Source organism: Triturus cristatus, chromosome 6 (assembly GCF_964204655.1).
Source record: "Triturus cristatus chromosome 6, aTriCri1.1, whole genome shotgun sequence".
In the NCBI taxonomy this organism is placed as follows: Eukaryota; Metazoa; Chordata; class Amphibia; order Caudata; family Salamandridae; genus Triturus; species Triturus cristatus.
In genome coordinates, this window is record NC_140589.1 from 785768217 (window position 1) to 785792548 (window position 24332).

General features: G+C 46.8%; 1 protein-coding gene across 6 annotated transcripts in view; it reads left to right on the forward strand.

The window, feature by feature from the left end:
* AK9 (adenylate kinase 9) overlaps positions 1 to 24332 on the forward strand; it is a 1219082-nt gene that overhangs the window by 290768 nt on the left and 903982 nt on the right. For 4 of the 6 annotated variants that reach the window (XM_085611347.1, XM_085611348.1, XM_085611351.1 and 1 more), the window contains exon 16: positions 17320 to 17421. In XM_085611347.1, coding sequence (XP_085467473.1) covers positions 17320 to 17421 — 102 coding nt within the window. The remainder of the gene's footprint in view (positions 1 to 17319; positions 17422 to 24332) is intronic. The other 2 variants (XM_085611350.1, XM_085611353.1) reach the window with 1 other exon arrangement.

Below are 24332 nucleotides of genomic sequence, written 5' to 3' on the forward strand. Positions count from 1 at the left end.
TGCAAAATTGGATGGTGCATCTGCATTCTCCTCGGGAATGTCCACTCCATGGGACCTGTCTGCACTTGTCCGGTAGATAAGCAGGAGTTTTGTTGAGCTCAGCTAGCTTTCGCCTTTTGTTTATGAAGGAGACTAGAAGAAGGCCTGTGGATTATAAAAGAGTAACTATATTTTTGAGTCAAGGAGAAGTACAGAAGGAAGGTAAGCTTCATGAGGAGTGTATCAAGAAGACTCAGAGGCAGGGCAAAAAAACAAAAGTATTACTTTTCCACAAGTCCAATACACACACACACAGAGCAGCATTTCACAAATGCACCTGTCTCTATTCCACACAGCTGAGTACTATGCCTCAGACTCTTGGTTTACCTTTGGACTGAAGTCTATACTCTATAACTTCTTACTGCTAGCTGTTGATGAGGTAGTCCTGCAGCTCCCACCTTGAGTTCTTCCATGATACTCCTCCTGACTCCAAGTAACGCCGTCCCAGACCAGTCATCATCATCACGATGACCCGAGCAAGATAGAAATTGAGTGCACTGCAGTTAGAGAACAAGTAGAGAAACAGAATTGCAGTATTTGCATAGGTTTTTGTTTCTTAATTAAAGTGACTATCCTGGTTTCTGAAGAACCAGAAAAAAGGAGAACACTCTGCAATTAAATCTGGGTAAGTGTGAAAGGGCTGATCACCTACAGAAAATTAGCGCCCATCACTCAAGCCCCAAACAATGCAAATCAATAATTATCTCAAGAAATTTCCCATATTACAGTTCAACACACCCTACCTCAGTGTCTGCTACCACATAAATCATCAATCAACTTAAATCATCACTCATGCAATCAGTCACTCACTGTTTCAATAGTTGAAGTTACCTCATTTAATCCAAGCACAGGTAGGTCAGATATTAGGTAATCAATCATCTTTGATGCAGGAAACACATTTGAATTTGGTATTGGCAGGCAGTCTTGTAGATAATAAATTAATTTATGGGAAGCCCTTCTACTGCTAAGTGATACAAAAAGAGGTAGGCATTAGACAGTAGGCATGTGAGGGGCAGGTATTGTCCCCAATGTCATAAAGTTATTGTGGAGGCTTCTTCAATGCACACTGGTCCAACTGCAATCCGGCAATATATATGTGACTAATAAAAAAGGTGGAGCAGCATAAATTTGACACAAAATAATCATGTTCCTCTAGCTAATTTTGCAAAGAAAGAACTAAGTTCAACGAGAAAATTAACTAAGAACTAAGTTCAACAAGAAAATATTTTAAAGTTCTATAGGGGCACTGGCATACTTAGTCCAGGAAGTAGAGTTTGTCTTCAAACTCAAGTGGTTCACCCAGACATTGTTCAGCTAACACATTTGATCCAATTTCAGACCAATCGCCCTCCTCCTCCTCCTGTGCTGCTGTTTAAGGAATGGTTTAAATGTGTGATATAAAATGTTGATTAATCTTGATCATAGATAATCTCTCTACATTTTGAGGCAAGAGACTGGTCCTTCTCACTGTGACAACCTCACCAGCTGCACTGAACACACATACAGCAGACACACTGGTGACATCAATTGATTTTGATTGACATAGACCTCTTTTGGATCATTCCAGATACTCATGAAACATCATGTGGATAGTCATTGGTGCTTCCACTTGCTCAACCTGTTTTGCCATTGCCTCTACACGGAACTTGAGCCCTGCCAATTGAAACCAATACAATGCAGAGGTTAGGTCTGGTTCTTCTGTTGCCTTTGTTGCCGGTGTTCTGGTTGATGGTATTGTTGGCTTCTGTGAGACAAGACTGTCCTTTCCGAATGTTGAAGGCGGCACCCCAGAACTGCGGGGTGGGATCGAAGTTCCAGCCGTTCTTCTTCAAGTCTCCGGCTTGCTCTACTATCCACCTATTGTATTTTAAAGCATCCCCTTCAGAAAAAGGAATGCACATGGGCAAAAAAAATTTCTACCGTGGATCAAGTAGTGTGGCACAGATGTATTCTTTGCCTTGATGATGTCATGTTGCAGCCTTATATTAGAAGCCAAGTGAAGGACTAAGGTCTCAACCAAGGAATGGCCTTCTGTGTTTTCATTCACCTGCGGGAGCGAAACTTTCAGACACCTTCTTTACCTGGTCTAGTAGAAGATGCGACAATGGGATAGCTTGGCCCATCGTACTGTCCTCCTGGCTAACTTCCCCGAGTGAAACCCTCAAAAGGGAGTAGCATCTGTGTCAGGCATTTGACTAGGCCCCATTTGTCCGCATCCATGGTCATAGCTCTCCCAACTGCATCCCCCTCCTCTTTAATGGACGTGAGGCCAGATGTGTGACGCTTTTTAGCATACGTAAAAAGGTCTTAGACCAGTTTGCGCACGCTAAAAAACATCGGCCCATGTACAAACAGTATTTTGTGACTCGCAAATACATTGCAACTCACAAAATACTGTTTTGCGACTCACTATTAGGAGTTCCTTTCCTAATTGCAACCGCAAAGCTACGTACAAATGTTTTGCGCCTGCAATTGCGGTCACAAAACACTCGCAAATTACCACCTACTTCAAGTAGGTGGTAATGCATTCGCAAATGGGAAGGGGTCCCCAGGGGACCCCTTCCCCTTTGCATATGCATGCCATATTATTTTTGAAGGGCAGGCAGTGGTCCCAGGGACCACTGCCTGCCCTTAAAAAATGAATCAAAAATGTTTCATTTTATATTTTTTTAATTGTATCCCGTTTTCCTTTAAGGAAAACGGCCTGCATTTAAAAAAAAAGCTGCTTTATTTAAAAGCAGTCCCAGACATGGTGGTCTGCTGAGCCCAGCAGGCCGCCATCCCTGGGAGGGCCTGTCATTCCCAATGGGCTTGCAAATTGAGAGAGGCTCATTAATATTCATGAGACTCGCAATTTGCGACCCCATTGGGAATCACAAACAGTGTTAAACACACTGTTGTACATGCCAAATAGCACCTCGCAAATTGCGAGTCGCAAATGCGACTCAATTTGCAAGGCACTATTTGGCAGGTCGTACATCTGGCCCATTGTCATTGATCTGTTTGCACTGCTCATGTAAAAGGTTGAACTCCAATGTTTTGGCATCTCATCTATCAGGGCTTTAACTGGTGCTCTATTATTAAGCTGAATATTCCGCAGGTGGTTACGGGCTTTAAAAGAATGGCTGCAATGAGTGCAGATTCTTCTGCAGGTGGTCAGTATGTTGCTGACTATGTCTTCCTTTCTTAGGAAGTCTTGTACCTCCAGGTTGATGCAATGGGCCTAACATAGGACCCTGAAATAGCCTCCTTCTGACATGGCCTTGACTATGTTACTGCCATTGTCCCTGGCAACACACCCAATTCTAAGACCTCTGGATTGGAGCCATTCATACACCTTGCTGATAAATTCCTCCAAGATGTTTACAGCTGTATGTGATTTCCCCATTGAGAACATGGCCAGTGTTGCATGCCGCTGAACACTCTTAAAACTTTCTTCAGGGCCAAGACCTTAAGATATCTTTTGCTTTACCCCTGTAAAGGAGAGCCAGTGTGCATTGATGCACATGTAATCAGTCGCCTGACAACTGGTCCCCATGTCTGTCATCAGGTGGATGGTGCAAATAACACTTTGCTGCAAAGCTAGTCCAACCAACTGCAGCACATCTTGATGCAGTGCTGGAACAGCCATTCTGGCAAAATAGGTCTTACATGGTACCTTCCATTCTGGGAAGATGGCTGCCACAAAAAAAAGGGAGGAGGTCCAGAGCTAAAATTTTTGCCAGTTTCTCATTGTTGGTTGGTTTCGCTCGTAGGGCTCCTCCTGCCTAAACATGCTCATAAAAGTAGCCCGGATTTTATTCGTTTCTTGGGGCACTGACGCAGGCATCTTTTGAGAAGTAGATGCTAGTGGTAGACTCAATGTGCATAGTGGTAGTGGGGCATTCACTGTATACCGTAGTGTCTCCATCCCACTCTGAGTCTTCTTGTTCTATTGTGAAGATGCAGAGGTGGGTGAATCTGCTGACACAGTGTTGGGGACAGGGCTGCTTTGCGTGAAGATGTCACCCTCTTCTTCCTCATCACCACCTTCCACCATGGTTGAACTTGTAGCTGAGGTTACCTGGCTCTTACCACCACCACGGCCACGTTCACCAATTTTTTTAAGGTGCTCCTCCTACTTGATTGTGTGGTGTTTTTTCATTTGGGTTGTCTAGCCTCCAGTACCATAATGTGTACCAGGGTTACCTCCACGATCATTTGTGTGGCAAATGGTTCATATTGCAATGTGCTCCCCCTGTTTGCTAACTGCAACAAAAGTAGCAAACTGGGGAGGGAGTACTTTTTTTACTGCGCCACTGCCAATGCCTCAAAAAGAACTGGAGGTAGGTGGGCATGTCGTTGATTGCTACTCTGCTTCTCCTGAGGCAGGGGTTGGTGCGGGTCTCAGCTGGGGCTTTGCAAATATGGAAGCTGATGGTGATGCTTGTTCCCTGTGCCACATCCCTCAGAGCTGGTTGAATAGCAATGTCAGATTCCTCTGTGTCACCTTCCACAATGACTACCTTGCCATCATCATCCTCCTCTTCATCCCTTTCTATAAGTCTTTCTGGAACTTTTCTTTTCCCTTGCCTCTCCTGTTGTCCCCTGTTCTCTGTTAGGGTCCACTCCATGTCCCTATCATCATCATCAGAAGTGGTGCTTAGAGAAGATGGTGCAATAGTACCCTTAATTTTCCTTGCTGGAGATTTGGGAGCCAGTGATTCTAAAAGAGGAGGTTCAACTTCTTGCTCGGAAGGAAGCTCAGCCTCCTGTTCTGCTCCAACATCAGACAAATGTATTATTGCTGGCTGCACTTTGCTGTGTTTCCTGAAACGATTGTCTACTACTTTGCAAAAGGGACAAATCCAATTCGACATCACTACTCGTTGGCGTCGACATGATTGCACTGGCTGCCTCACTGACTGGCATGGTCCTGAGCTTAGGTCGGGGGTGGTGCTGTTGATGCAGGAGTACTGCTCTCAGCTTGCTGACCAGCGGCCGGTGCAGCAGGCACAACTTTCCTGAAAAAGGTTGCAGTTGGCACGCCAGTGTTTTAAATCTGCTTCTGCTCCTCACTAGCCACTTTCTTGGCAGCACCTTTCTTTGGGGCTATCTTGAAGCTGTCAGTTGGCAGTGGCAATTAGCTGCACAACAAGCTGAAGAGATGACCGTGTTGCATAGTCAGTCACGCATCACGTCGTACACAGGCTTTCTGTCTGGCAGTACTGTGGGTGATGTATCTTCTCTTATGCACCTAATAGCAAACAAGCAAGAGGAACATCAGTGAAACGTGGCATTGTTGCAGTTCAAGTAGTATTAAAACACACACAATATCATTTAGTGTGGTGACTTAGCAATAATACAGTCTAAGTATCCATTTGTAAAACCACAAAAACAAACTTTCATCGTGTGCAGTACACTCAGGAAGGATCAGAAAGAGCAACAACATACAGATGTACCTTTTTGCTTTATGTGCATCACGTTGGAATGTGGCACTCAGGGAGGTGCAGGTGACATTGGAATACTCCTTAGAAAATGAATGGTGCTGTGCAGTGCTCCTATTTCAGTCATGGGATTGATGCCAGATGTTAGGAAAATGGCCAAAACAAAAATGTTGATCAAAATAAAAAAATATTTTAAAAAATTGAAATAAAAAAATGTAAATAATTCTTTTTGAAGGAAAATTAAACTCCAAAAATTAAACATTTAAAAAACGAAAATTCAAAAAATCAAAATGAAAAAATTCAAGATAAGTGAAAATATCCGCAAGCATATTAATTTATTAATTTATTAAACTGCTATCATTGTCAACCATCCATGCAAGCCTATAACAAAGGGTCACACTGGCTGGATGCACAAAATGTCTATCAGCCAGTGCAACATGATCATCAACAACAACTAACACTGAGCAAGGAAGCATGGTCACAATTTCAGAGAAGACATGCAAGCCTATGCGGAAAGCACACTGGCTGGCTGGATACACAAAATGGCTGTCAACCACATGTTCACAACAACCAGCAAGAAGGCATGGTCACAAACAAAGAAGACATGCCGGCCTATGAGGAAAGCACACTGGCTGGCTGCACAAAATGGGCACCAGCCACATGGTCACAATGACAACAACCAGCAAGAAAGCGTGGCCACAAACAAAGAATACATGCAGGCCTATGGGGAAAGCACACTGGCTGGCTACACAAAATGGCCGCCAGCCACATGGTCGCAACAACCAACAAGAAGGCTTGGCCGCAAGCAAAGAAGACATGCAGGCCCATGGGGAAAGCACACAGGTTGGCTACACAAAATGGCCGCCAGCCACATGGTCACAACAACCAGCAAGAAGGCATGGTCACAAACAAAGAAGACATGCAGGCCCATGGGGAAAGCACACTGGCTGGCTACACAAAATGGCCGCCAGCCAAATGGTCGCAACAACCAACAAGGAGGCATGATCAAAAACAGAGAAGACATGCAGGACTATGTCAAAAGCACACTGGCTGGCAACACAAAATGGCTGCCAGCCACACGGTCACAACAGCAAGCAGGAGGCCTGGAAAACAAAGAACACACGCACGCACTGACTATACAAAATTGGCCCCTGGCCTCATAACATGGGGAACAACAAAGAGAAATCTTGGCCTATAGCAAACACACATAAACACTCTGGCCAGACAAAAGAGGAATAGTAACACACGAGAACACATCACTAATTTAGCAGTGCCAAAAATGAAAATTAACTGGGCGAAATCTTTTTACAACAACATACTTCCTCCAAAGCCTTTACCTCACCTATACACTGTTTGCAAGAAAAAAAAGTGAAATACCACAAAAAAAAATTGTATTTTAATTCAATATCATCCATGGCCTAAATGATGTTTCATTTCAGTAGGCACCACAGAAACAGTTGTTTCAAGTACCTATGAATAGTACAGGGCCTACTGGCCGGAAGGCCCTGTGGCAAACTATGCCACAAAGTGAATTAAATCAATAATGCAAATTTATTTAAACAAACAGGGAGAAAATGTAGTAAACTGTGCAACATTTTTCCTTTACAAAGGAAGAAAAATTAAATGCAAAAAAAATAACTAGGCCCCTACTAAAACAGTAGGCCACCCAACACAATACATTTTTAAAATCAAATAAAAGTACAGATAAATCCAGATGCATGCCCCCAATCAAACAAACAACACCCTTATACACCAGTTTTTCAACATACTGGTGATATCTCAAAAACAAAGTCCTTAAATCAAATGGTATATATGCAAGGAGAGAGATCCTTCCAGCTCCAAATCCCAATGAAAAGCAACCAGGAGAGGGACAAAGCACTGGGAGGAGCCTGCTGGACAGGAACAGGAAGTTGGAGTCTCTGGGGCACTTCCTTCTGGTTTGATAAAAAGTTTTTAACAAATGGCTTCTCGCACAGAAAAAACAACTCCAACAGCCAGTTTGAGAAGAAAATCCATTTCAAACGCCTCTCAGCTACATTCTCAAGCAGAAAAGGTGCTCGACTGCTCTGTTTGCAAATGCGGTCGACACTAAGGATGCTAGATTGGCGCTGTTGCGGCGGAAAGCCATGCAGGTGAGTGTGGAGTCTTGTGGGAGCTCGCTAGCGGAGTGAGAAGTATCACATGTGTTCGCAAGCGGACCAAAACTTGGCGCTTTCGGTTGAGAGCCAAAAGAAAACCGGAGTGCGTGAACTGAAAATAAAACCTCTGCTTCACACCGAAATGGCGGAATTCAGGAATTCCGCATTTCTCCGCCGAGCACGGAGAGCCTGAATTCCGCAAACTCTGTGAGCGGAGCAGCGTTCACTACCCGGACTTACTTAGAGTGCACCAAGATTCAACAATCTTTGTTTGGCTCTTAAATTATTTTTTTTAAAGAAAAGAATACCCATCACTATCAGATTCCACCAGTGCCTCTCATCTCTCCATAATCCCTCTTTGAACTGTATTTCATTTGTTTTATTGCGCCTCTCATACCTGTGTAGCATATCGGAGCACTTTACATCACACACAAATGAACAGACAATGCCTAATATGTGTGTATATCAGTGTAAAGAAAAGGTTACAAAGACAAAGGGAATACAAATTGTAGGATTCACTAGTGGAAATGCCGAAGCCCTGTACAGACAGTATGGTGTTGTGTGTGCATGCAATTAAGATTGGTCCCTGCAGTGTGTTTAGGTACATTTAATTGAGTTTATCAAAAAACTAAAAGTATAGTTATGTTTTATTTGGTTTGTTTTATAATCTACCCCATTATCAAAGGGTGCATGGAGTTAGAATAGTAAATACGCACTCTGTTATGGTCAATGGCTCTCCACATAAATATAGGTATGACATGTTGTGCGTGTGGGTGGATCATGTTCAGCCAGCGCTGTGAGAACCGGGTCAGTCCTCATGGTGTTGGTAGACCCTGACAGACCAGACAAACACGATTTCTTTGAGGACCATCATACTATAAGGACCAGTCTCCATAGTGTGTTTAAATACTTTTGAGTGTGCGTGACTGTGTTGTGTGTTTCTAGCTGGGTCATGCTGCCACTAACCTCCCTTAGTAACAGCCATGATTAGCATATTACACTCTGCATATCATCATATATAGATTGTGCCATGGCATTTTTTCATGTGTATTGATTTTAAATAAAGATATGTAAACAAAGGCAGGATATACAAGGGTTTAAATGTGTGCAGTGAGGTAACATCATATTGAAGAGTCCTCATGACTATTAGGAAAGCAACTGTTTCCCTTTGTGAGATCATTGTAACCTGCAGACAGTGTGAGAGTAAGAAAAGTCTACTTACTAGTTCTGCATCTTAAATATCTTCATTGAAGTCATAAATGCTTGAATAATTATTCGCTGTGGTTGTGGATCCTGGAGCACTTCTCCATATGTATATATTGTAGATGAATATAAACACAAGGTGCCAGTGTACATATGCAGTGGGGTAACAATAGCCCCCGCAGCCCTCACGGTGCTGTGGTCCTCAAACTGCTATGGGCCCCCTTCGGGACCTTGCACAGGCATCTGGCCTGAGAGATCCTTTCTGTGTCCAGAGCGTGGGGACCCCTTCTATGTAGTTTGCAGGGGGCCCCCTCAAGTTTGTTATGCCACGGTACATATTTCCAAATATTTCACAGCACCTTTAGAGCCTTATCAAAGGCAAACGTCTTTCCGGAATGTACCCTTTAAAATTTCAAAAACATACATTTCGAGTTTCTGTTGTAGCATTTTTGTTGCAAAAAGGGGGTGACGGTATATGGCCTGAAGAAAAAAATATAGTCTGATAAGCCTTTATTGAAAGCTATGAAAAAGGTAGCCAGCCCATTTAGCACTCCAGGATCTTCCCCTACCCACGATGTGCTGTATTGGCAGTTGCCTTTCAGAGCCAGTTCTTTTTTAACATGTAAAATGTCATGAGTAGTTTCCATTTCCCTACCCTACCCAGCAGGGGAAGTGGGCAGGTCATTTATGACTTCAAAAAATATTCTTACAATGCAGACCTAGGACTGCAAGTAAGTACATTTTTCTTTGGCATAAGTGGATATCCTTTGATAGCACAAATGAGTGAATAGAGTAGCAGGCTAACTGAAGTCATAGAAAGCGACTGTTGGGCAGCAGCATAAAATGTGTATGAGCAATTAAGGGTTAGGTCCCCTGGTTGTAAATGCTGTATCACTTGAACAGGTTTTGAACTGTTTCCTGACCCGAACCTTCATCCCCTTGAGTATATTCTAGGCAGTAATGACTAGTGAAAGTGGCTAATGTCTTCCGTTTTGTTGCTTTACAGATATCGGCAATGGGGATGTTTCTAAGCCATGCAGTAGCAGCTGCTTTACCCATAATAGACTGTGATTTTGGTTCCACTGGAACGGATTTGCCTCCCAATTGGTAACACATAGTAATGGCAAGCTACTATCCACCTAGCTGTGGATTGTTTGGAACTTGGTAAACCTTGTCTGAGAGGGACACTGTTGGAAAGTAGGATCTGCTTTCATTGATAACCCCCCCTCTTTTTGCCTGGTGTCTGTGTCTTTTTACCTAGTCTGCTGCGATCCTGCTAATCAGGACCCCAGCAACTGTGCTCGCTCCCCTAAATTGGTTCTGGTAAGTACTTTGGTACCTCCACAATTGGCTACTGGTGTGCGCTTATAAGTCCCTAGTATATGGTACTAAGGTACCCAGGGCATAGGTACACCAGTGGTCTCCCATGGGCTAAAGAATGTATTGTGCCACCCATGGGAGTCCACTTGAAATGTGACTACATGCCTGCCATTGCAGCCTGTGTGAGTTGGTGTTACACCTCTCACAACAGATATAAGTTTTCTTATATCTTAGGTCACTCCTATGTCAGGCTCTTCAGCCCTGAGGGCAGGGTGCTTGATTACAAGTGTAAGGGTGCCCCTGTATGAACAGGATACCTCTAGAAACCCCGTAGTTGATTCTAAAGGGCTTGTAAGTGCTGTCAGCCATTTAAAGACATATAGGGGACATTCATCATTACGATTACGATTCCATACTACATAATGACTGGTATCAAACATGTTGGGATCATACCGCAACCCTAATTTCAGTGTTGGAGGTGTGATCCCATGTACTGGCGGCCCACAAAAGGGACCCCCCTGTACTCCCAGTAATAGCCGTTCAGGGTTTGCAAGCTAGCTAGTGCTGCTGCCGACCACAGACATGATTCTGCCCTCCTGCTGCTGCTGAGCCAAGCTCGAGCAGGGGAAGGTAGAACAATAGCATTCCTGTCGCAGGAAGGTGTGACCACCTACCAGACAGGCCTTAGTATTTTAGACTGGGGTGGAGGCATTTGCCTGTGTCACCGGACTGCTTTGAAGAACACAGATGGTTCCCTTAATGCATACTCTGAGTCATCGCAACCCTTTCCTTAGGGTATTTGAGGGTTTTGATCTGTGGGTGGGACCACACTCAACCCTGAAACTACGTCACTCTTGAATCGTCTGGACACTTCAATTTTGGCTTCAACTGGAACCCAGACTGCACCTAGGAAGACTCCTGCCGCTCCTGGTCTCACTGTTCTTCCATTCTTCCTCATTGTCTTTGCTTCATCCAGGTTGTCCAAAAGACCTGTGGGCATCGAGGACACCCTAAGAAATATCCCTTGGAGTGAAGGAGCCGCTCGCTGCATCAGCGGTCACCACAAAAAAGCTGAGCAGTCTGCTGCTCCTGACGTCCCACAGACACCCAGAGGCTCAGCAACACAGGTGATGGTTCTGTGGTTCCCTAGAGGTTTGAGCGGTCTTCCCTGCAATTTAGAGAACAGTATCCCTCGTCGGGACTGCTGAGACCTAACCCCTGTGAACCACATCGACTTTCCATTGCCAAGGCTTGTTGGCTTTGTAACTCCAGAGATCTTCGGGGTCCAAGAAGCTCCAGCCTTCAGCACCTCAATTGCTGAAGAACAAAGTCCCGCCTGGATCTCCTGCATCGTGGACCTCTGACATTGGTGAGCTGCTTAAGGTCCTCTTGAGACTCCTGTCCCACTGGACTGTGGGTCCTCTCAAGGGTCTTCCTTTTCTTCAGTGGGCTCCTCTGCTTGCTTGGGGCCTGCTCTGACTCACCTACACTCGGTGAGTCCCTTGGACTTTGCTGGTTCAAACTTTTGCTCCTTTTCGTTCTTCATGCCAGTTGTGGCTACCAAGGCTTGTTGATGCTCCCACCGGACACCGGACACCGACCACCTAGACACCAACATGCGATGGGGGACAGCTTGTGCACGGCTCCTGGTCTTCCTCACCATCGCCTGGTCCTCACAGCTGCAGCAATAAGTTCACAGTCGTCTTTTCTGAACCTCTCGGCATCGGTGGGCGTTGTGATTTTGTACCTCATGGTCACCCTATGCTTGCAGGTTCTAAACTTTAAGAATCCACTCTTGGATTCCACCAGACTCCTTCACAGTCCTCTCCAAAGGCATCTTCTTCGAAGTCTCCCATTGTCGTCTACGACAGGGTTCGACGTCATTTCACCCCTATGCACCTGGCTTCCCTAGTACAGGTAACCTCGTTCCAGCAGCATCCACGTGTGGGGTGGCTCTCCAACCTTCTGTCTTCCAAAGAGTTTCTTCTGGGTCATTCGGGAAGCATCCTTCTCTAAAACTGCACCCGCAACTTCTCTATTGACTTCTATTGGGCATGCAGCTGTGTTTCCACTCTGCACACAGCCTCCGTGGCGTTCCTGGGTACTTAACGTGGGTGATTCCTTGTGTCCACAGCTCCTCTGAGTCTTCTGGTCCAAGTCCCGTTCTCCTTTGCAGTTTGCATTACACTTTCTTAATATATGGTTTGGTGTCCCCCTGGAGACCAGTGTATATATTCGTGCTTCTTACCTGAGTATTCTTGTGTATTGTGTTGATATCTCTGGGTATGTGTTAGTGATTGTGTTATGTAATAAATAGACTTATTTTTATATAAACGCTGTGGGGTTCTTTTTCATTTAACATACACTATTGATTAAAGTTGGTCAAACAAGCCGCTTTACACTCCTTCAAGATAAGCCTGAAGGCTGCGCTCCACATCTACCACTTTGAGAGCTATCTATGGTTCCCAAAGACCACTAAAATCACCATAAGAGTTGCCTGGATTAGTGCAAGGTGCGTCACTTGAATAAGTGTACACCATATACTAAGCCAGTCTCCTACAGATATACTTTACAAATAGCTGGTCCTTAGTTTTATCCACGTGGAAACAAAGGACCATTCTAATGTCAATGGAATACAGAGAACACTCTGCAAGAGTGGTTAGATTTTGAAAGAATGTGGGAAGTGTAATTGTAAGTTAATATGAAAAAGACAACCAGAGGAAGGACTAAAGAGAGTGTCCTCATCACTACCCTTTTAGAATGAAATACTGTGTAGGCTCTACAAATGATAAGGCCTGCAACTCATTCTCTTTCTGGGCAGAGGTCAAGTACACTGCAAAAGCTGCTTTTCAGGAAAGCTGCTGTAATGCTACCTTGTAGACCTTCTCCAAAATAGGACCCATCAGCTTTGATAAGACAAGATTCAACTCCAATGGATGAGAAGGCGGAAAGCCTTCTTGAATAGAATTCGGCAGCAGAATTGTGCATGACAGGTTAGGCCCAAGCCCTGTAGCCATTCCTTGCTATACACAGCCACATGCCACTGCATTTTGTGCAATACAAGCAGCCGCACATGTAATATAAATATATATGTGATAGTCATATGCTATTTATTACCTTTGTTGAATGTGGGGAGGGGCATATCTGAAAAGAGCCAAAGGCTTAAGTGGGTAAAGAGTCCCCTGACCTCCTGCAGCAATGGTAAAAAAATAAATGTCATTTTACACTCTGCACATCTATGTATATAGTTTTGGACCATTACATGTTTTCATGTATGTTCATTGTAAATAAAGGTATGTACCCAGAAGCAGGATGTAAGGGGTTACATTAGTGAAGTGAATTAAAATCACATTGAAGAGTCTTGATGACTACTATGAGATCAGTTGTTTCCCTTTTTGAGGTCGTTGTAGCATTCAGACTATGAGACATGAAACAGGGTGTTTCTCAGTGTCCCTTTCGCTGTACTGTGGTGATAAACTGGTGTTAGACCTGGCACCATTGGCGTGGGTCTCCCTTCCCTTTTTGCTGTTGCCTCATGTGTTTTTGCTTGTGTTAGATGCTTTGGGCACTGTGCCACTGCTGTCCAGTGCCACAGTGCAAGTGCTCCCTACTGTAAATGAATGTATTGATTAGTGATTGACTGATTTGGTTTACTTGTCAGACCCTAGTATAGTGCACAGAGTGTGCCCAGGGCTTGTAAATCCAAATGCTGCTGGTGGGCTTGCAGCACTGGTTGTGCCACCCACATAAGCAGCCTTGTAAAATGTGTCTAAGGTCTGCCATTGCAGAGCCTGTGTGCAGTCTGGTACTGTCATGCTGACTGGGCAAGTGCACCCACTTGCCAGTCCCTAAACCTTCCCTTTTCTTCATATCAGACACCCCTATGGTAGGCCCAAGGGCAGGGTGCATTGTAAGTATAAGGTAGGACATGCCCTGATGTGTGTGACATGTCCTGATAGTGAATTACAGCCATTTTCGTGTTTCACTATTGCAAGGCTACCTGTTCTCCATAGGCCAGAATGGGCTGTTAGATTATTACATGTTTATAATCTTAACTGACTCAGAGAACATGGTAGAAATTCAAGTTTAGTATGCCTGAACTCAGAATGATAAAATACATCTTTTAGTGAAGGTGATTTTAACAGTCTGTGTTTGAAAATACCACTTTTAGAAAGTAGATATTTTCTTGCCTAAACCTTTCAAACCTGCCTCTGCTAGATTGTGTATTCCTTTGTCTGGTTTCTGTGAGTGACAGGGCTGGGGGATTCCAAGAGACAGAATGAGTCAGCCCAATGGTGAATCGAGAGATCTGCATCTACATGGGACGGAGGCGTCACACCTGAACCTTGAATAGGGCTGTGCATGCCTTCCACAATGCTGGCTCCACCTCCTGGGGAGCGGCTGATGTCTCTGCCCTGCACAGTGAATGAAGAGAAGGAATTCTGTCAACAAAGTGCTCCAGGGCTGTACTTGACTTCCACAATGCTGGCTCCACCTCCTGTGGGGCGTCTGATGTTTCTGCCCTACATTGTGAAAGGAAAGGAGAAGTCTGGTAAACAGAGTGCTCAGGAACTGGTTTGGACTGGGAAAAGGCCCCTCTCCCCTCAGAGAACAAACGATTTGGGGGAATAAGTAGTGGGACCCTGATCCCAAGAATTTAGATCACTTTTGGAACAAGAAGAAACCTTTACTGAGGAGCGGAACCTGAAGAAACTGAGGAGAGATTATCCCTAAACTGAAGTGCTGCTTGGGGGATTAGCCTGCAGGTGTTTGCCTGACTGCCAAAGGAAGGAGAAAAGACTTTGTGTGCTTATTTCAACTTGTAGGGATCTCCAAGGGCTTGGTACAGAGCTTGCCTCCTGCTGAAGTCTCAGGGACAACAGACTTCAACCCCCAGCTCCCCAGAGTTCTTTGAAAGTGCCTGCTGCTGTTTTGGGCCTTCTGAGGGACTGCGTGTCGCAAGGAGCTGGAAGCGCGACTCAGCGAAGCCGAAGCGTGTCGCCGTCGCTGCTGTTGCCGTCGCACTTCTGAACAAGGGTGTCGCCACTGGTGTTGTCGCACTGCACTGCATCGAGAGAAGCGTCTCGCAACGAAGAGGAAGCGTGTCGCCGTTGCTGCTGCCTGCCGACGCATTTCTGAACAAGGGTGTCACCGCTGGAGTTGTCGCACTGCACCGCATCGAGAGAAGGATCTCGCAACAAGGAAGAAGCGGGTCGCCGTTGCTGTTGCTGCCATCGCACTTCTGAACAAGGGTGTCGCCGCTGGAACTGTCGCATTGCACCACATTGAGGAAAGCGCCTCCCATCCCAAGAGAAGCGCGCTGCCGTCGGAGCTGCTGCCGTCGCATTTCTGAACAAGGATGTCGCCGCTGTAGTTGTCGCATTGTGCGGAAGCTTCACGCAAACTGGGAGAAGAGTGTCACAGCTGAAGCTGTTGCCGTCGCACTTCTGAACAAGGGTGTTGCCGCTGCAGTCCACGCATCGAACCGAGAACTTCTCGCATCCCCAGAGAAGCGTACCGCATCTGGAAGATCTTCATGTCTTTATTTCTTTGCACCAGAACGTTGCCGTATTTCCATCGCTGCGACATTGCTTGTCGTGGAAGCGCAACGCATCGTAAGGTACATTGACGCAAAGTGTTGCATCTTAAAACTGATCTGAACTAAGCTAAAATCTACGGGCCCGATTCACAGAATTAACTTAAGACAAAATCCTAAACTTACTACTTTTGGTATTCACAGAATGCACTTACTACTTTTGGTATTCACAGAATGGATTTACGACTACTAACTTTACGTCCGCACTCGGGCTGGAAATTCTGGCCCAGAGGTGGAGCTTCCGGCCCGGAGGCGGAGCTTCCGGACTGGAGGTGGGGATTCCGGCCGGTGGCGGAGATTTAGCCATGGCCGAAATCTCCAGCTCCGGGCCGGAAGCTCCGCCCCCAGGCCGGAAGCTCCGCCCCAATTTCCGTCCCGAGTGCGGACGTAAAGTTAGTAGTCGTAAATCCATTCTGTGAATACCAAAAGTAGTAAGTGCATTCTGTGAATACCAAAAGTAGTAAGTGCATTCTGTGAATACCAGAAGTAGTAAGTTTAGGATTTTGTGTTAAGTTAATTCTGTGAATCGGGCCCTACCATTTTAAAGTAATGTTATTGTGTATTTTTGTTGTTTATGGTCTTGTGGTAAATCTATATAAAGTATACTTATTTTTGATATAAAACCTGTGTGGTGTCCATTTGTAGTGTTGTCACTGGATTACTGTATGTGGTCACAAATGCTTTACACACTGCCTCTGAGATAAGCCTGACTGCTCGTGCCAAGCTACCAAGGGGGTGAGCAGGGGTTATTTTAGGAGTGTATCCCCTTACCCTGACTAGAGGCAAGGGTCCCTATTTGCCACAAGTACCTACCTGTGCCAACTAGAGACCCCCAAATCTAACATCTGGAATTTGATCTTTGCATCGTGTACTACATTTGTGAATGTGTGTTTATCAGTTCAGTTGCTCTACATACAATGTATTATTGGGCTGCTTTTACATTTTGCTGCAATTGCTTAGATATAGTCATGGAAACAGCCTAAATTACCACATGGGTAGGAATGTCCAGCATGTTCTGCTGTGAATTGGTTATTAAATCTGTCTTTGGGCCACCAAGTTAGTTATGTAGATCCAAAACAATTCAAATATGTTGCTTTTAATGACATGTGCAAAGCAGCACTATGAGTTTCTGTGCATACTGAGAAAATGTCTGTGAGGATTTTGACACCTCAGCTACCTTTACTTTAACAGGACAATTTTAAATTGATTTCAGTTTGAACCAAATAGATCCAAAATGTGATATACTTCTAATCATTTATCTCTGTGATATGTTGTGCAGCTGCCACCAGACTTTCCAAGCCTCATGTCCATTATGTACCAAATATGCTCAACTTCTTGGAGAAGAAATCATGATTCAGCTATGTCTTGCTAATAGGGATACTACTGTAGGCTTTCCAGGAGTGGTGTGGGGACCAGTGAAAATATTCCATTCTGTGTTTGATATTGCTGTGGTCAAGATGCCTGAAGGTTTTATGTGATGGTAACCTGTAATAAAAACAGGTTACAGGCTTTTAGTACAGGGAATTAGGTGTTTCTGTCTTTAAATGTATTTATTTAAAACATGTTTTTAAAAAAAGAACTTGTTTTATGTCTTCAGAAGATGCTCTAGCAAGTACTGGTAAAGATCCAAGTGAGACTGGTGTGCCCCTTGTTCCAGGGGAGGAGGAAGAGAAAACTGAGGAACATCCAACTAGTTCAGGTATGTGAAGCAAAACATGATGGGCCCGATTCACAGAACTAACTTAAGACAAAATCCTAAACTTACTACCATTTTGGTATTCACAGAATGCACTTACTGCTTTTGGTATTCACAGAATGCACTTACTAGTTTTGGTATTCACAGAATGGATTTACGACTACTAACTTTACGTCCGCACTCGGGCCGGAAATTCCGGCCCGGAGGCGGAGCTTCCGGCCCGGAGGCGGAGCTTTCAGCCTAGCCTGGAGGCGGGGCTTCCAGGCCGGAGGCGGAGCTTCCGGCCCAGAGGTGGAGATTTTGGCCATGGCTAAATCTCCGCCACTGGCCGGAATCCCCACACTGTCTACTAACCTCTTTATGAGATTAGAGCACAAGGCGCACAATACTGAATCAATAAACGATAGTAAATAGCACAATACACAGCGGGATCCAGGGGGAGACCGAACCATATACTAAAAAAATGGTATAACAACAACAACTTCACTAGACACAGTGCCTAGAGCATGTAGAATTGATGGGACCCCAAGGAACCACCCAAAGGAGTGACACAGGGAACCCACGGAGGACGGTTGCAGTATGAGAACACAGTCGCAAGCTCCGTACAACTCTATGGGAAAGTCGCAGTTGGAAATTTACAGTTTAAGGACACTTCGGAGAGGACTTCAAGCAAACCCTTTGGAACATAGAAGGTTCTAAGGCCAGCACCCTTGTGAGTACCGAGGTACCCGTGTTACCTATCCCAGAGGACCCGGGCGCATAAGGGTCAATTGGTGTCGGAAACCCTCATCGTTTTCAATGGCGTGATGCGAAGAAGTGCTGCTGCTGGGAAGATGAAAAGTGTCCGGTGGAATCCAAGCCTGGATCTGAGGTAAGAAGAACCTGAAAGCAGAGGGGACAGAGTCTGAGTCACTTCAGGGTGAACAGGGGCTCGGTAGACGAATGCCCACCGATGCCGGGTGCTTCAGGTGTGAAGATAGGATGCTTGACTATGCAGCCACGGGGACCAGGAGACGTCGACGACAACCAAAGTCCGGAGGTGAGCTGTCCCACAAAGGATGTCGAGTGCTGGGCGGTCAGTGTCCGGATTGAACACCAAAAAGCCTTGGCAACAGCAAACCCACACTGGCAGAGGAAACAAGTTATGGTGAGGACCAGCAAGGTCCTGGGGACTCTCCAAGCAATGGAGAGTCAGGGCACTTCTGATGGATACATCTGCCAGTGGATTCCTCACCTTGTGAATATCCCCTGCGCCAGCAACATTCGGAAACTTTTGTAGCAGTCCACGCCGATGAGGTCGAAGACGACGTCACAGAGGCACGGCTCCGCTCGCGACTCCGCTGATGTCACCGGCTCCATAAGAAGACCTCCTCGGCGTGATGACGTCAGTTCCCTTTTTTCCGCGCCGACGACGCCAACGGATTTCGGGAATCGTTACTGGTAGCTTTACCTGTTACTTTGTGTTTATTCTGAAGTTTCTCTGTCTTTCTTCGAGAATGTCGACAAGGAAGTCTGGTTTCAAGCCTTGCCGTGAATGTGGCAAACACATGTCCATCACTGACCCGCATGACGATTGCGTCTGGTGTTTGTCCTCGGACCATGATGTTGGAGGTTGTTCGAGTTGCAGGAAAATGAGCTCGAAGGCTCTTAAGGAGAGAGAGGCAAAGCTCTTTATCGCCCGGATGAAGAAGAAGGAGAAAAGAGGTAGAAGAAGATCCAGGTCGAGGTCGAGGTCGGCTTCCAAGTCGACTTCGGGACATGCTTCGAAGAGCAAGAAGCATAAGAAAAAGAGGAGGCATTCGTCGCATCATAAGGCTTCGACGTCGAAGTCGAAATCACCTGCTCGGCGTCGAAGGGAGTCAGTGTCTCCTTCTCCTGTTCCGGCTTCGCCTCCCGTTCCATCTTTTCCTGTGTCTTCGCCGGCTCCGGCTGAATCCCCGGTGCCGGCGTCCTCTCCGGCGCCGGTGCCATCTCCAGATCCTGGAAGTCCTCGGGCTCCGTCTCCGACTCCGGCCCAGGATGAGGATAATCAGGCTCCGGGTGAGTCTGTGACGCCGCAAGTTCCACCGTCGGCGCCGGCAGGCCCGAGTCCGGTGTTACCTGACCAGTATCCGGATTTCCCTAATCCAGGTCAGGACCCCTCGCATTATCTCAATGCAATGTACGGGGTGTTTTCTCGGGCCATGTATACCTCTGGTGCACCTATGGGTCCGATGGGTCCGATGGCTTTCAATCTGGGTGTGCCGCAGGTTTACCCTCAAGCACCGTTTATGCCGTTCTTCCCAGCGACGCCGTCTTGGCAGATGCCGGCGCCGAGAACATCGACGCCGCTTCCCTCTTCGCCGGCGCCGACTCGACCTCGTTCGACGCCGGCTGCTCCAGCTGATCCGCGTTCGACGCCATTGCCGGCGCCGTCGGATTCGATCATGGCGCCGCCGACGCCGCAGGTGCGGATCCGTTCAAGAATAGAGGCGCAGAGAGTGCTGGAAGAGAGACGCTTTCTGATGGATGAGGCTGAAGAGGGGGAATTGGTCGAATCTGATGAGGTGTTTGACGAGTTGAAGGAGGCAAGTGGTTTGGATTTGTCTCCGGAGTGGGAGATCACTTCGCCATCGGATGAACCTTCTAAAGACGCGGCACCCTATCATGCTGTAATTAGAAAGGCTGCAGAGTTGTTGGACCTTCAATTGCCATCTACTGAATTCAAGTCCAATATTTTGACTGAGGTGTTGCATTCTCCAACTGCGGTGTCAGAGCCTCTGTTGCCCTTTAATGAGGCATTATTGGAGCCTGTGCTGGATGTGTGGCGCAAGCCTTTTTCAGCTCCTGCAGTATCCAAGGTAGTTGCAAGAAGATATAGGGTGGCTCCAGGGGATCCTGAGTTTTTGTCTTCACACCCTTCACCTGAAAGTCTAGTGGTTCAGGCGGCTTGTTCTGGACGTTCTAAAGGTGCGTTTCCTCAAGTCCCAGGGGACAGGGAGGCAAAGAAGGTAGACCAATCGGCCAAGAAGGTCTTTTCTTCAGCCATTATGGCGTTAAAATCTTCAAATGCGACTTGTTTGTTGGGGCGCTATATCCATGCGCTTATGGATTCTGCTAAAAAGTTGGCACCTAAACTGTCAGAGGAGGATAGAGCAGGCTTCAATGAAGTACTATCGGATGCCCAGGCGGCTGCTCGCCAGGTTATTCAGAGTGGCCTGGATACAGCAGACTCAGTTGCCAGGGTCATGGGGTCTTCTGTTGCCACCAGGAGGGGTGCGTGGCTTAAGTCCTCTGAATTCTCTTCGGATGTCCAGTCAACCTTATTGGATTTACCTTTTGATGGGTCTGGTCTGTTCGGGAAGAAGGCTGACGCTGCTCTGGAGCGCTTCAAAGAGAGTAAGGCTACGGCTAGGTCGTTGGGCCTTCAATCCCAGCCGAGAGGTACTTTCAAGAGGTACAGAGGATTTGGAAGGGCGAGTTTTCGTTCTTATAGGCCAACCCAGCAGCAGCAGCAGCAAGGCTCCAAGGGATATAAAGGAAGACTTAGAGGTCTCTCACGTGGCCGTCAACTCTCCTCCTCCTCTTCCTCTTCCTCTTCCTCTTCCTCAGCCCCTCCCACCACCACAAAACAGCCCTAGATTCAACATTCCGGATCATGCTGGTCCTGTGGGGGGCCGGCTTACCCATTTTCTACAAGATTGGGAATCTGTAACTACAGATCTCTGGGTTCTGGATCTTGTAGAAAATGGGTACGCCCTTCCCTTTCGGGAATTCCCTCCAAATTACCCTCCTTGCCAAGGAGCTTGCTCGGAGGACCACCGTCTTCTCCTGCAGGAAGAAGTCCTGAAGTTGTTTCAGAAGGGTGCGATAGAGGTGGTTCCGGAGCAGGAGAGGGGTCAGGGATGCTACTCCCGGTATTTTCTGATTCCGAAAAAGGACGGCAGATTGCGTCCGATATTGGACCTCAGAATCCTGAACTTTTACCTGAAACAGGAAAAGTTCAAGATGCTCACCCTTGCGCAGGTTCTTCAGGCGCTGAATCAGGAGGACTGGATGGTGTCGCTCGACTTGCAGGATGCGTATTTTCACATCCCCATTCTGAAGTCGCACAGGAAGTATCTCCGTTTCACGGTAGGGTCGCAACATTATCAGTTTGCGGTCCTCCCGTTTGGTCTTACTTCGGCACCTCGAGTCTTCACAAAGGTGATGGCAGTGGTGGCAGCCCATCTCAGAAGATCGGGAATTTTGGTTTTCCCTTATTTAGACGACTGGCTGATCAAGGCGGAGTCGTCGGAGAAGGTGCTGTGTCATCTGCAGGATACAACTCGGCTGTTGTACAGATTGGGTTTTTCGATCAATGTGCCCAAATCTCACCTGGTGCCCTCTCAGCGCAACCTGTTCATAGGTGCGGTACTGGACACTACTGTGTGTCGAGCATTCCCTCCTCCTCAAAGGATTTTCGACATACAGGAAATGATTCCTTTGTTTTACAGCGGAGCGGTTGTTCCAGTTCTGAAGGTCCTTCGCCTGCTCGGTCTGTTCGCCTCCTGCATACTGTTGGTCAACCATGCACGCTGGCACATGAGGGCGCTCCAGTGGTGCCTCCGCAAGCAGTGGTATCAGCACAAAGGGGATCTCAGGGAGTCTGTGAGGATCTCCAGAGAAGCTGCGGCGGATCTATTTTGGTGGAGCGTGGAGGGCAATCTGTCCCAAGGAAAGCCCTTCCATCTACCTCCATCGGTGACAACAGTGATAACGGATGCATCCACCTTAGGGTGGGGTGCTCATCTGGGGGATCTGGAGATCAAGGGTCTTTGGTCTCCAGAGGAAAGGTTGCTTCACATCAACCTTCTGGAGTTACGGGCGATACGTTTGGCGCTCAAGGCTTTTCTCCCTTCCCTTCGCGGTCAGTCTGTTCAAGTCCTGACGGACAACACGACCGCGATGTGGTATATAAACAAACAGGGAGGAGTGGGGTCTCTTTGTCTCTGCAGAGAGGCCCTGCGTCTATGGTCCTGGGCTCAGGACCATCGGATTTGTCTGATGGCAAATCATCTGGCCGGAGTTCTGAACATGCGTGCGGACAGTCTCAGTCGGCAGTTCTCCGCCGACCACGAGTGGAGGCTTCATCCAGAGGTAGTTCGTCACGTCTTTCGGATGTGGGGAGCTCCTCGGGTGGACCTGTTCGCCACTCACGAGAATGCTCACTGCCCGTCATTCTGCAGTCTCCAGTATCCGTTGCAGGGAGCGTTAGGGGACGCGTTCCAGTTGAGTTGGGGCTCACGACTCCTTTACGCGTTTCCTCCCATACCCTTGATTCCTCGGGTTCTGAGGAAGATTCGCCAAGACCGGGCCCAAGTTATATTGATCGCCCCGGATTGGCCAAGAAGGCTGTGGTATACAGATCTTCTCCACCTCTCCTCGTGCCCTCCGCTCCGTCTCCCTTTGAGGGCAGACCTCCTCTTGCAGTCGGAGGGGCAGGTTCTACACCCCCACCTCCAGAGCTTACACCTTCATGCCTGGAGATTGAACTAGGCAACCTGAATTCTTTCTCTCTCCCTCCTGATGTGGTGGATGTTATTTTATCGGCCAGGCGACACTCCACCAAATCCATATACTCATATAGATGGTCTAAATTTGTTCTCTGGTGTGGAGAGAGGTCAGTTGATCCCTTGAAGGCTCGTTTGTCTAACATTTTGCAGTTTGCCCTTTCTCTTGCTCAGCAAGGCTTTGCTGTGGCCACAGTTAAAGGATATTTATCGGCTTTGTCGGCTTTCCTATGACTGCCGGATCAGCCGTCATTGTTTAAATCACCTATTGTACTTAGGTTTCTCAAGGGCCTCACAAATAAATTTCCTCCTACTCCTTTTATTGTACCTCAATGGGATTTAAACCTTGTACTGACTTATCTTATGGGTTCTCCTTTCGAGCCCTTACGTAAGTGTCCCTTGAGGCTGTTGTCATTTAAAACGGTTTTCCTCGTTGCGATCTCCTCGGCAAGGAGGGTAAGTGAGCTTCAAGCTCTTAGTTCAAAACCCCCATTCTTGACTGTGCATGCTGAACGGATGGTACTCCGGACCAGGGCTGCGTTTTTGCCTAAGGTGGTAACTCCCTTCCATCTGGGGCAGTCCATTACTCTTCCTACCTTTTATCCTCCCCCTCACCCTTCCAAGGAGGAGGAGAGACTTCACCGCTTGGACCCTAAGAGGGCGGTGAGCTTTTACCTGGACAGGACAAAAGACTACAGGATTGATGACCAGCTCTTTGTGGGTTTTGCTGGCTGCAGAAAGGGTCGTGCGGTGCACAAGCGCACCCTTTCAAGATGGATTGTGCTTTGCATCAAGATCTGCTACTCCCTAGCTGGTAAGGAGCCTCCGGAGGGTTTGAGGGCTCATTCTACCAGGGCAAAGTCTTCTACATCTGCCTTATCTAGGGGTGTTCCTGTGGAGGACATTTGTAGGGCGGCAACTTGGGCCTCCCTTCACACCTTTGCAAAACATTATTGCTTGGACACCGAGGTGAGGAGGGACGGACACTTTGCTCGTTCCGTCCTTCAGGACTTTCTGGTATAGGGGGATGGACACCCTCCTCCGGGAGTGGGGACTGCTGTGGAATCTATTCACAAGGTGAGGGATCCACTGGCAGATGTATCCATCAGAAGAACAAGTTACTTACCTTCGGTAACGCTTTTTCTGGTGGATACAGTATCTGCCTGTGGATTCCTCACTGACCCACCCGCCTCCCCGTTGTCCATCCTTCTATACCAGTGACTCTATGACTGTAATTCTATTGATGATTTCAAATGTGTTTATGACTGTCAAGGGCATTAGGTTATTTCTAGTGCTTTGATGTTTCTTCTCCACACTGTGTGTTGATATGCATATTGTGTACTGTGTATACTGTTTATGTACATTTTGCTGTCAGTCCGTCCG